Source organism: Amblyomma mixtum, chromosome 8, assembly GCF_055824585.1.
Source record: "Amblyomma mixtum isolate Tamu chromosome 8, ASM5582458v1, whole genome shotgun sequence".
Lineage (NCBI taxonomy): Eukaryota > Metazoa > Arthropoda > Arachnida > Ixodida > Ixodidae > Amblyomma > Amblyomma mixtum.
In genome coordinates, this window is record NC_143019.1 from 11,714,338 (window position 1) to 11,727,588 (window position 13,251).

General features: G+C 50.0%; 1 protein-coding gene across 1 annotated transcript in view; it reads left to right on the forward strand.

The window, feature by feature from the left end:
- LOC149331350 (uncharacterized) overlaps positions 1-13,251 on the forward strand; it is a 69,688-nt gene that overhangs the window by 47,369 nt on the left and 9,068 nt on the right. Inside the window, exon 2 of the mRNA XM_089556483.1 lies at positions 11,610-11,753. Coding sequence (XP_089412609.1) covers positions 11,610-11,753 — 144 coding nt within the window. The remainder of the gene's footprint in view (positions 1-11,609; positions 11,754-13,251) is intronic.

The following is a 13,251-nucleotide window of genomic DNA, read 5'->3' on the forward strand; positions in this document are numbered from 1 at the left end:
CGGACGCGGGCGGCGTTGCTTGCCAATGGGGCCCCGGAATAGGGGCTCCACCTAGTATTGTTAGGGGAAAGGGCCAATAGGGCCTACCCCAATCACCTCTCTGTAAATATTTATTGTATTATAAATGTTTTTCACCACCACCACCACCCACCCTGCCACCGGGCAGTTAATGGTTGTTCGCGAGAGTTTGACATAGCCTGATGACATGCATACTTGAACCGCAAAAAATCGGTTTGGTTAATGGTTTGGTTAATGGGGTTTAACGTCCCAAAGCGACTCAGGCTATGAGAGACGCCGTAGTGAAGGGCTCCGGAAATTTCGACCACCTGGGGTTCTTTAACGTGCACTGACATCGCACAGTACACGGGCCTCTAGAATTTCTCCTCCAAAGAAATTCTGCCGCCGCAGCCGGGATCGAACCCGCGTCTTTTGGGTCAGCAGCCGAGCACCATAACCACTGAGCCACCGCGGCGATGTTTACAAAACGTTATTTCCAATACCACCATTGCTCAAGGTCCCGTTAGTATAAAACACAAGGCCACCCATGTGGGACAAGGGATGGTACCATTGGTACAAATATTTCGGACCACTTAATTTGCGTAGAATATTTGGACGGTATCAAATGATTCAACGCGTTACGGAGCATAATGTTACTTGTCGAACCAAAGCCTAGCATATCGAAGTGATTCGCAAACTACTGCTGAACCTGGTAGAGAGCGTACCGTATCGATTGCGTATCGAGATTGCGTATCGTACGCGGCTTGGCGTCGGTAACGTTGAGTGCGTTCTGGACACTGGATAGGCAGCGCGCCCACCCTGCCACGGGGCAGTTAATGGTTGTTCGCGAGAGTTTGACATAGCCTGATGACATGCCGCAAAAAATCGATGTTTCCAAAACGTTACTTCCAATACCACCATTGCTCAAGGTCCCGTTAGTATAAAACACAAGGCCACCCATGTGGGGCCAGTGGATGGTACCATTGGTACACATATTTCGGACCACCTAATTTGCGTAGAATATTTGGACGGTATCAAATGATTCAACGCGTTACGGAGCATAATATTACTTGTCGAACCAAAGCCTAGCATATCGTAGTGATTCGCAAACTACTGCTGAACCTGGTAGAGAGCGTACCGTATCGATTGCGTATCGAGATTGCGTATCGTACGCTGCTTGGCGTCGGTAACGTTGTGTGCGTTCTAGACACTGGATAGGCAGCGCGCCCACCCTGCCACCGGGCAGTTAATGGTTGTTCGCGAGAGTTTGACATAGCCTGATGACATGCATACTTGAATAAAAGGGAAGTTTATTCAACAGTGCAAACAAACAGAACATTGGAAACACACTCATGATTGAGGGCAAAAGAAATGTATACAAAGTGGGTGGCCACCCAGAAACACCATCACCATATTTTAACACACCGTTCATATCACAAATTACAGCCTATAGTGCATAGAACGTACACTGGACAAAGAAGAATCAGCCTACCGTAGCAACGACGCACGGGGGGGGGGGGGGGGCAAGGATCTTTCTCAGGGTGATTGGCCCTTTCAAAATTATACACCACCATCCTCGAACAAACCAGCATAGTCGGTAAAGAGAGGGGGGGGGGGGGGGGTCGGCCCGGCTAATACCGCAGCGCCGGCATAACCAGCCGACCTTCGTGCACGACAAAGAAGCGTGTCAATGTTTACAAAACGTTATTTCCAATACCACCATTGCTCAAGGTCCCGTTAGTATAAAACACAAGGCCACCCATGTGGGACAAGTGGATGGTACCATTGGTACAAATATTTCGGACCACCTAATTTGCGTAGAATATTTGGACGCTATCAAATGATTCAACGCGTTACGGAGCATAATATTACTTGTTGAACCAAAGCCTAGCATATCATAGTGATTCGCAAACTACTGCTGAACCTGGTAGAGAGCGTACCGTATCGATTGCGTAATCGTACGCGGCTTGGCGTCGGTATCGTTGAGTGCGTTCTGGACACTGGATAGGCAGCGCGCCCAACCTGCCACCCTGGCACGGGGCAGTTAATGGTTGTTTGCGAGAGTTTGCTGATTCAATGAAGAGAGAGAGAGAGAAAACTTTATTACAACAGGAATTCGGGGCACGCCCCAGGCTCCCCGCACGACCCCACTCCACTCAAGTGTTTATATTCCTAAGGTCCGTAACACTGGTAGCCCGGCCGGTGGCGATGGTCTGCACGGCCGGGTCCTCCGAGCGCAGTAGGGTCTCCCAGTCCTCCCAGGTCTTGAGGTTCTCTAGGACCCGCGGGGGAGGGTCCACCGGGCAGAGGGAAAGGATGTGGAGGGAACGCTGCGGCATATTGCTGCGGTGCCGTGTGACTGCCACAACGTTGTCAGCGCTAACGCGAGCAGCGCACATCTCTCTCTCACCAACCCTAGTCACTCAAAGCGTGATTCAGGCGTCCAAGAAAAAAAAAAAATTGGCGGGGGCTTAGCTTTGGTTAAGATTGGTAGGTTGCGAAAGCAAAAGCGCAGGGCCTCCAACTGAAGGAACGCAGTGCGCCGCGTCTACAGGTCACGGGTGGCTACCGGCGGCCGCTGTGCGACGACTGAAAGCGTCTTGGAACGCAGTGCGCCGCGTCTACAGGTGACGCGCGGCTACCGGCCGCCGCTGCGCGACTACTCAAAGCGTCTTCGGTAATTTTGTATATGTTGTTTTATATATTGTTGCGACTGACAAAGAAAACATAATCTACAGCTGGTATGACGTCACAGCGACAGTAGCGCCACAGGTGCGCGGTGCGGCGTAACTGCAGCTGGGCTATCTGAAGGAGCGAGTTGGTCGCCCATATTCACTCCGGTAAAGGTCAAACGTAACTGCGGTCGGGTCACGCGAAGGCTTGAAAGTGCGAGTTGTATTGCTTTCGCAATAATTGCTGCGGCTTAGCTTTGGTTAAGCCTAGGTAATTGCGAAGGCAAGTGGTGTAACTTGTAGAATCTTCGATATCCATAGCATCTATCAGGTTAGACGGTAGCACAACACAAGAATCTTGACTCCCGTCCGAAGCTTCCATAGCTATACCGAAGAACCGACTAGCAGCGCTATACTTTACACCTGATAGCACCTGGATGTCTGTGGACGACGTCATACCACACGCTGCAACTCATATCCATCACCGCAGCAAGGCCTGCAAACTCGTGCAACTTGTATGACGTCAATCGCTTGCCGCCGTTCGCAGGTGGTCGCCCGGCCGCGAAGTTCTAGCTGCGGCTCGCTGAAGAGCTTACTTGGTGCCCCATCTCTCCCTCTGGTATGACGTCAGTAGTCACATGACCGACCGCCAACTGTCGTTCGGCCGTGGTCTAGCTGCGGCGCGTTGAAGAGCCGACTTGGTGCCCCATCTCACGCTCTAGTATGACGTCAGTACTCTGATGACCGACCACCGACCGTGAAGGGTAGGCTGCGGTACCGCGAAGACGCGACACCTGGCGTAGTATTACTTTCGCAAAAAAATTATGGAAGACATTTTAGAAATTCTAACGTGTTCTTGGCGAAAGCCTTGTGGTCAACCCACCGCCGCTATACATTCAAAGATATTACAACATATTATCAAAATTGTCATCGCCTTTACCCTAGCCCATGTAAAGGCCTGAAGAAGGCGGATGAGCGGCTCCTTCTCCGCCTTCTCACCAATACTTTGCTGTGCCCGGCAGCGCTAAAACATTTTGACCCCTCCTTTAGCGGCAGCTGCCCACACTAGTGCAGTGTCTTCTGACACCTATCACATGGTGTGGGCCTGCCCCTCCAACCCCGCTATTCCCCCCATCCCCAACCCAACCCGGGAGGACTGGGAGGCGACCCTGCTCGGCTGCCACGACTTACAGGCCCAACAAGCCTTAGTTGGGCGCGCCCGGGCGGCGGCAACCGCCACTGGGGTCCCATACTAGGGACCTCCACCTAGTGTTTGTAAGGATCGGTCCCTTACGGGCTGATCCAAACATACCTCCAGTTCATTCGAAATAAATGTTTTCACCACCACCCCCCGAACCGCTTGGCGCGTGGCGGGCTTCCTGCATGTGCGGTTTTTATCGCCTTTGGTGACTGCGGTCTCTATTTTTATAGTAGTTTTTTAAGAGCGCAGCTCTTTAACGCTCGTTTCGCGACGTCGCCATCGCCGTTGTCCGTTCGACGTTCATTGTGTTCATTGGCGTTGGGTTTGACGTTTTAGACTCCGATCATTTCAAGGAAAAGGAAGCGCTCATAACTGGCTCCCTGGGACAGTGGACGCCTCAGTCGCGCTTTTGTGTTGTTGCTGCGGCTGCAAGAGCCGTTGCCTAGCAACCGTCGCGGTGGACACCCGAACCACATCGTACAAGAAGGGAGGCAGTGGGAGTCAAAGAAGAAAGACAAAGAAGGGCCGTAGTGAAGAAATGAAAATTCTATTTGAGGAAAGGAAATTATGCAGTAACTGTCTCGCATCTCTCGGTGGACACACGTCATCCGTTTGCAGAAGAAGGGAGGAAGTGGGAGTAAAAGAAGGAACAGAAATAGGGCCCGTAGTGAAGCAAAATGAATTTGAGAAAAAGAAATTACGGAGGAGATTGCGCCCTGCGCGGAGGAGAGGCCACGATTCCAGCGCAAGGACGGACACCGCGAGCATGCAGAGAGAGAGAAAACTTTATTAAGGCGAAAGCCTTTAATGTCTCATCGTTGTAAGCAGCAGTTGTCGACAGAAATGTCACGCTTTTCAATTGGTCGAAACGGTCGTGACGTCACCGTGCGCGAATTTCAAACGGGGCCAATTGTACTTTGGCTAGTAACCTGGTAACCAATTGAAGGGATCGTATAGTGATGCTCCAAGTAAATGGGACTGAGCTTAGTTAATTGCTTAATTACTCAATTAGCCTAATTAACTTTTCTAGTCATGCCATATAAATAAATAAAACCCAGTAAGAAATTGGCCGAGCTCTCGAATCGAACCCCGGTATTCGGAGTGTGAGACGAGCATGCTATCCTCTCCGCCATGCGAGCTCGATGGTTTCGAAGAACGAAGGTGCGTCTAGTGAATACGGTGTCTTCGCTCACTCCCATCCTCCTCCCTTCCCTTCCGGCGAGGTTTAGGTGTCCACCGAGATATGAGAGACAGATACATTTCCTTTCCGCAAAAACCAATTTAACGACGAGCGAGGCATAGAACCGAATGGGCGATGGCGTTCTATGGACTCCTGGAAGTGTTGCAAGACGCTGTCGCGTTCCACTCTTAGAGGCGAAGCTTAACATCTTAACCACACATCCGTGACCACACTTTAGGTCAAAAAAGTGCCCCCCTGAATTTTGACGGGTGTCCACCGAGATATGTGAGACAGTTACTGCCTAATTTCCTTTCCTCAAATACAATTTTCATTTTCTTCATTGCGGGCCATCTTTGTCTTTCTTCTTCCACTCCCACTTCCTCCCTTCTTCTACGGTGCGGTTCAGGTTTCCACCGAGATGACAGAGAATTACTGCGCCCTTTCCTTTCCTCAAAAAGCGTTCAAAGGGCAAGGCATCGCGCCGAACGGGTGGGGGTGTTCCGTGGACTCCCTGGGCCACGCTACAACACGCTGTCGCGTTCCACTTCTAAAGGCGATGCTTAAGCGTCATTAATTAGCAGTTAATTAGTATTCAGGCCCAAATCAGTAATTAATCATTAATTAGTGATTTGTCGTCAATTAGTAATTAGTACTTAATTACATGTGACGCCACCAGTGCCACAGAAGCATCAAAGTGGTGCGGAAAACGCTTTCGCCTCTACGCACTTTAGACAGTCAAAGTGCCCCCTGAATTTTTACACAGGATTAATTCGGGGCACGCCCCAGGGTCCCCGCACGACCCCACTGCACTCAAGTGTTTATGTTCCTAAGGTCCATAACACTGGCAGCACGGCCGGTGGCAATGGTCTCCCAGTCCTCCCAGGCCTTGAGGTTCTCTAGGTCCCGCGGGAGAGGGTCCGCCGGGCAGAGGGAAATGATGTGGAGGGAAGAGGCGAAGGGTTCTGGGCATAGAGCGCATGCCGAAGTGGGGAACGAGGGATGATAGTGGGCTAGGTTAAGGGGTGAAGGGAGAGTGTGTGTCTGTAGTCTGCGCCAGAGTGTTGCGTGTTCGTTATCTAGGGAGAGGTGGGGCGGGGGGTAGAGCTGGCGTGAGGCTCTGTATGCCTGGGTCAGATCACTGAATGAGTGCATGCATTCCTTCGTGAATCCCCGATCAGACGTCACCTGAGCCCGGTTTAAAGAACCTCAGGCTAAAAGATTGGCGGCTTCGTTTCCGGAATTCCCGGAGTGCGCAGGCACCCACATCAGCTCCACATGGCGGGGGTGCATCGAGCGAGTCCAGTATGTCAAAAGCAGGGACATGAACTCTGCCTCGAGCAAAATTTTGTATCGCAGTTTTAGAGTCACTTAAAATATACCGGGCTTCCGTGCGAGTGATAGCAAGTGCAATGGCGGCTTCCTCTGCAGCCTCTGGGGACGTGTCTGGAGGGAGAGGTAGTGTGAGGAGGGTGGACGGAAGCCGCGAGCATGAGCCATTAAAGGCTTTCGCCTTAAAATAACAGCTTTTGCAGCCTACCAGTAGACGACACAATGACCCCTTGTCAGTTACTATATTCCGAAAAATATTACGGGATGCATGTTTATTGTAGAGCTGCTACTTCGAGCAGTAGCCTGGTACAGCTACTGGAGCATATGCATAGCCTGATTACATGCATGTACTTCTTTATTAGACTTAAGAGAAGTTTATTGAACCCTTGATCAAAAAGGTCTACAAAAACAAAGATACATTTCGGCGACTGATGTCGCCCGGTGCAAACACACACACGCAGGGAACTTGTGTCCAAAAACCATAATGTGTCGAAGAAAGTTCAGGGGTCCATACGCGCGAGGGAAACCGCAGAAATCAATTGGCCGAAAAGCGTTATTTCCAATACCACCATTGCTCAAGGTCCCGTTAGTACAAAACACAAGGCCACCCATGTCGGACCAGTGGATGGTACCATTGGTACACATATTTCGGGCCATCTAATTGCGTGAATTTTTGGAGTGGTGTCAAATGATTCTGCGCGTTACGGAGCATAATATTATTAGTCAAATCAAAGCCTAGCGCATCATAGTGATTCGCACGAGTACCTTTGGTTCCCGAAACTTTGACTTCTTGGGGAACCAAACACACTTTATGGGCGAACTAATTGACATAGAACATTCGAAGTCATGCAAACGATTTGTCCTCTTGCGCCGCCGCACCGGCGTATCGTTTGGGCTCCCGCTCACATGGGCCTTGAGGGAAATGAGGCAGCTGACGCAGCCGCCCGCGCGCTCTCTCACCGGACATTCCCCTCCGACCCTGACGATCAGGAACTCGAATTTATTCCAGCTTACACCTTCAAAGACATCGTTTTACTCTATCAATCTGGCCATGGTCTTTATTCCCGCCCGTGTAAAGGTCTGTCAAAGGTGGAGGAGCGGCTTCTTCTCCGCCTGTATACTAATACTTTGCTGTGCCCGGCAGCTCTGAAACACTTCGCCCCTTCTTTCTCGGGCAGCTGTCCGCACTGTGCGGAGAAGTCTTCGGACATCTACCACGTGGTGTGGGCCTGCCCCTCGAACCCTGCTATCACCCCTCACCCCAACCCAACCCGGGAGGACTGGGAGGCGACCCTGCTCGGCTGCTCTGACCTGCAGGCCCAACGGGCCTTGGTCGCGCGAGCCTGGGCGGCGGCCGATGCCACTGGGGTCCCGAACTAGAAACCTCCACCTAGTATTTGTAAGGGCCCCCTCTGGGTCAACTCATGCACAACCTCCTGTATTATACCTGTACATAAATGTTTTCCATCACCACCACCGCCGCGGTTTCTCAGTGGCTACGGCGCTCGGCTGCTTACCCGAAAGACGCGGGTTCCATCCCGGCCGCGGCGGCCGAATTTCGATGGAGGCAAAATTCTTGCGGCCCGTGTTCTGTGTGCTATGTCAGTGAGCGTCAAAGAACACCGGGTGGCCGAAATTTCCAGAGCCCTTCACTTAGGCGTCCCTCGTAGCCTGAGTGGCTTTGGGACGCTGAACCCCAATAAACCAATAAACCAAAGCCGGCAAGGATATACAGCGCATCAGGAGAGGAAGCTGGTCCGGTAAAAAGTGATCTCCTGAGCGACACTTAAAGGAGATCTGTTCGCGCAGCCGCGGGTTCGACTCCCTGTCATGGATACTGATGCAATTTCTTTTTCTCTTTTTCATGGTTTGACATATAACTCAGCTGAAGTCAAAACTAGGCACCGGGCGATCGAACCACGAGGTCCAGTAATGAAGATTTAGCTTCAAAAGAGAAAAAGAGGTGGAGGTGGTGGTGGAAACATTTATTGCCAATGATGTAAATAGGTTTGGTTGGTTTATGGGGTTTAACGTCCCAAAGCGACTGAGGCTATGAGAGACGCCGTAGTGAAGGGCTCCGGAAATTTCCACCACCTGGGGTTCTTTAACGTGCACTGACATCGCACAGTACACGGGCCTCTAGAATTTCTCCTCCAAAGACATTCCAGCCGCCGCGGCTGGGATCGAACCCGCGTCTTTCGGGTCAGCAGCCGAGCGCCATAGCCACTGAGCCACCGCGGCGGCGATGATGTAAATAGTGGGGGCAAAGCCCCAAACATCACAACTGGATGCCCCCTCATGGTTAGGAAGCAGTCTTACAACGCGAAGGATAGGCCCTGGAGAGCACTCCTCCTGCGAGCGCTACAGACGATTTCGAGCTGGTCTTGAGCGGACGAGCTGGTCAGAAAAGACTCCCAGTGAGACTCCGCCGCGGTTGGTGGTTGGAGATGAAGGAAGGTGGGGCATGTGAGGAGGGTGTGTAAGAAGTCTCCTGGTGTGCCGCAACGTTTGCATGATGACGGGAATTGGTCTGGGCATCGGGCATGAAGCAGTATTGGGTATGGAGCAGTCCGGGTTTGCAGTTGTCGCCCATGTGCAGCCTGCGATATGGTGAGGGATGGAAAAGGGGGGGGGGGGGGGGCGTATTCCCTTCGTTTGTCTCGGTAGTGCAAGGGAATATCACAGAAGGAGAGCAGGAGCTCCGATGCCCGTGGAGGGGTTCTCGACGCCTCCTGCCCGGAATGTGGAATGTGACACCTTGGAATGAGCCTCCTCTTTGGCAGGGAGGCCAGCATGTGCTGGCATCCAGACAACGATTATAGGGCGCCGGGGTTGCCATGACCGTAGTAAATACGCAGCGGTGCTGCCGTAGTGGAGGTCTCCAGAATAGTTTCGACCACCTGGGGATCTTTAACGTGCACTGATGTGGCACAGCACACGGGCGCCTTTTGACCCCATCGAAAAGCTGCCGCCGCGGTCGGGTTCGAACCCGGGTACTCCGGCTCGGTAGAAGACTTCCTTAACCACTGAGCCATCGTGGCGAGTGAATCGATTTGATTTTATGGTGTCTATCACGACTGCCGCAGCTACCCGCGCGAGCCGCTTAAGTGTTCCTACGTCGCATGGGCGTTCAATAGTAATCCCCCAGTCAAGTGGCAGGAGCCGTGTAGCTTCTACTGAGGTGCAAAGGAGACTGCGAAACAGGATACACTATAACGACACACCAATTTTAAAATCTTGCTCGGCATCACTTTTCTCGTGTTTGTGTTGGCCAGAAGTGCAGATCCGCGCGTGAGTGCACATGTCCGGTCATTAAACGCCGCCAATCAAAGCAGAACAAAAGAAAAAGCAAAACAAAAAAGAAGAGACAGATGTGTAGCAGCCCGGTTTTCCCGGCGGCTGAGATGACCTTACGCCACCTCCAGACACTGGTTGTCGCCGCGGACACAATCGCTCTTCCATGACGGTGGGGGTGTGCGCGGCGAGAGGTAGACTGAATGGGATCGTCGACCCCTACCTTACCAGGAGACCGCGGCGAGCACGCCATTAGCCATCCAGTCAGAGGGGCCGGGCAGCGCGTCTCATTGTTCCCACGTGGTGTGGAAACCGAGGGACGTCGCCTTCTACCTGCTGACCGTGCTCTGCTCTACCGCGGTGTAGGGCAGGAGTAAGTGTCATCTTCGGTTGCAAGCTTGTTCCTACGTCCTGTCAGTGTGTCAGAAACCGCCGTCGATGCTCTACGAAGGTTTCGGCCGGAGCAGAGGGAGCGAATGTAGTGCGGGACATTGTTCCTTTGCGGGTCGGCCGCTCGAGAGATCGGTGCAAGGACGCTGGCTTTCGGAAGTAGCCACAGCCCGCACGGAGGGTCGTGCTGTTTTTTTTTTTCGTTAAATAACACCCCAAACTCGTGCATGCGAAAACAGCCAGGAATACCGAACTATGAACGATTGGAATTGGATCTGCGCGTCAAGAGAACATGGTTCTGAATCAGTCAATCCTTAGTCATACAGCGTTAATGGAGTTATAAAGTTCAATGTCATCAATAGATCTTGGAAGTCGCGGCCAGAGACGATTGCTGCTGTCAAGAATTGAGGCAAAGTGCCGTGACACTTATTTAATGACTGGCTAATCTAACCTATTTTTCCGTAGTTTTCATTCAACGTTAATTTTGATCCCTTTCCATTACTTTTTTTTATTCGAGGCACTGACTTAAATGACAATGATATGCTTATAATAGATCTCGTTCTTTTGACCACTGTCTTACAAAATGCTTGGTACTGCCTATTGGCGATATCCTATGACATCTTGAAAAGTCGAAGTGTAAATTAGGGGGCTGTAAAAACACAGAGAAAAAAGAAAAACCAGTTCTCAGTTGTTCCTCTACTTTGAGTACGCATAGACTGAAAGCATTAATGGGCCAAAAGGTCTGCATTACGGAGCACAAAAACATCTGTTCTTATAGATGAGCCAATGTTAGCCAGGCTTTTCACGAAGGGGATTAGGAAAGCACGGGGGATAATGCTACTGTAAGATGGGTTCTAGGTGTAAATGAATATGTAACTCACGGACTTGTCGAACCCCTGAACAAATTATTCTCTAATCCACAAACCATCGGTTCTGTGTGTCGTGTCATTATGTCATACTTTCCCTTGTTGCCTTTCCTTTTGAGTACTACAGCAGTGTCATTATTCTGTTCTAAGAAAGTGCTGGTTGGGCCGTCCTGGCTCTAATTCATCCAAACTCTGAGCATGCTTAAACCTTTTGGCGATAAGTTATTTCGGTGCCTTTTAAAACGTTTTTTCTTTATACCCATGTGTTGTGCAGCTCTCTAATAGACAGGAATTCAAAGGCGTCTAGCACGATGCCGCTAGTTTTTTTTTTCTTTTTCGCAACAGATGTTAATAACCGATACGAAATAATAGCACGATGTTGGGAAATGTTTGCAAACACGCATACAGGTCATGTGAAAAGTGATGCAGGCTTTTGAACTACACAATAATCGCGATCTTTACGATGGCAACTTTTTGCGCAACTATCATTCTAGTTGTTGCACAAGCAATTGCCTCAGACAGTAATCAGTCCGCTTTCGGTTTCCTCAACTGACACCGTGCTTACCACCGGCACCATTTGACATATGAATGTACCGTACATTGCATGCTTTATAATATGTATCTTAATTTCGACACAAGGCATGATAATCGCCTACTCAAAGCGTATTCCACATGTGCAGAGCCCAACACGTTTTGTCCGAGCTTCGAGTGCCCGACAGACCTGGGATGCCGCGTGACGCGGGAGCCATTCACGGGGTGTCCACACTGCAACTGCGGGCACATCAACAGTGCGACGAGCGACAGCGATCAGGAGAGGAGGCCAGGTAAGTGCCGCCTTCAGTCTCCTTTCTTTCTTTGCCGTCTCAATGCCTATAACCTGCCTGCCGATGAGCTTTACCTAACGATAATCCAGACTATTGCAGTTAAACATCGTTATAGTTCGATGACATTTTTGTGGACAGTAAATATTGATGTTTGTAGCGGTGGTGTTTTTGCTCACATGATGCCAGAGTTCGGGGTTATCCCAAGTGTTCATTTGTTCTCTCTATCTACTGTCTCATACCTAGCATAGGACTTACGCCTGAATCTAACTCAAGTTTCTGTACTAAAATAAATGTCCTTTTACGCTCAAATTAGGCGTAACCCAGCTCATCCTGATATGTCATTTTAATGAAACAATATGCCTACGTTAATAAATTTTACCGTCTGATTTCCTGTGTAACGAATGTAAAACCAGCCAACAGGCGTTTCACGCTAAACTTGAAAGAGCGCAGTGCTGTTGGATACAAGTATTGTACGCCAGAAGAAAATGGCGGCGTCACACCTGCCGTGGGACACCCTCCGCTTTTACTTTTTTCTGCAATAAGGCGAATCCTTACAGTTCACTTCTTACCGCACGGTAAGGGGACCAATGACATCAATATTTCTTTTAAATTAATTTTCAGGTGACGAGAATAAAAAGAAAGTAGTGCGGCACAATCTGAAAGTAGCTCTCACCATGCTCATTGGCGATTTCATATCACTACGGAAGCGATTTCGTTTATTGAAAAGTTATTGCGCGTTTAATGAAGTTGTCCATATAAAGCTACATGAGGAGCTTAAGAACACTTCGGCACGTTTTTTCGTTGTCAGGAAACTCGTTTACTTTGCATCTCGAGGCCACGTCGCCAGTTTTAACTTCCTTCTTACAAGTTTGTAACACATACTGCGTATTAGTAGAAGCACCCTGTTATCCTCATTTTTGGAAACATTAACACGCGCGAGCCACCTTCGTGCAAAATTGGATACCCATAGCTGCCACTTAAACTGTTGCCTCTAGGTAACTGCACTTGTAAACCCTCGTATATGTTTTGTCTTCGCGAAACATACGTTAGAGAAAGCCATGCCTTCATTTTCTTTTTGGCCACTCAACAGAAGGCCGTCTTGACACAGTGGAGGAAGGTCATGAATAAAATAATAAAAATTGTGCACAGAAGCAAGATTCGCACAGAGTTATTTTTACTCGTTCTTCATCGTGCTATAAATCGTTTGTTGAACTTTTTAGAGCGCTGCTTTTATTACGCCGTTCCCCGAGTTAGCGCTGGAGCGATCCTGCTACAGCACCTCCTGTAAAACTCCTCCTCTTAAAACCCACCAGGTGAAGTGACCCCAGGTAAGGTGACCTTGGACCGGATCTCATGACTGACACAACGGCTATTGCAACTCAAAGCAGGCCTAACAATCTGATATGCTATACGAGCTGTGAGATGTAAAAACAAAATTAAGGAACCTGTGATGTAATAGGAGGTGTGAAATACACCCAAATCTTCCAAAAATTTCAGT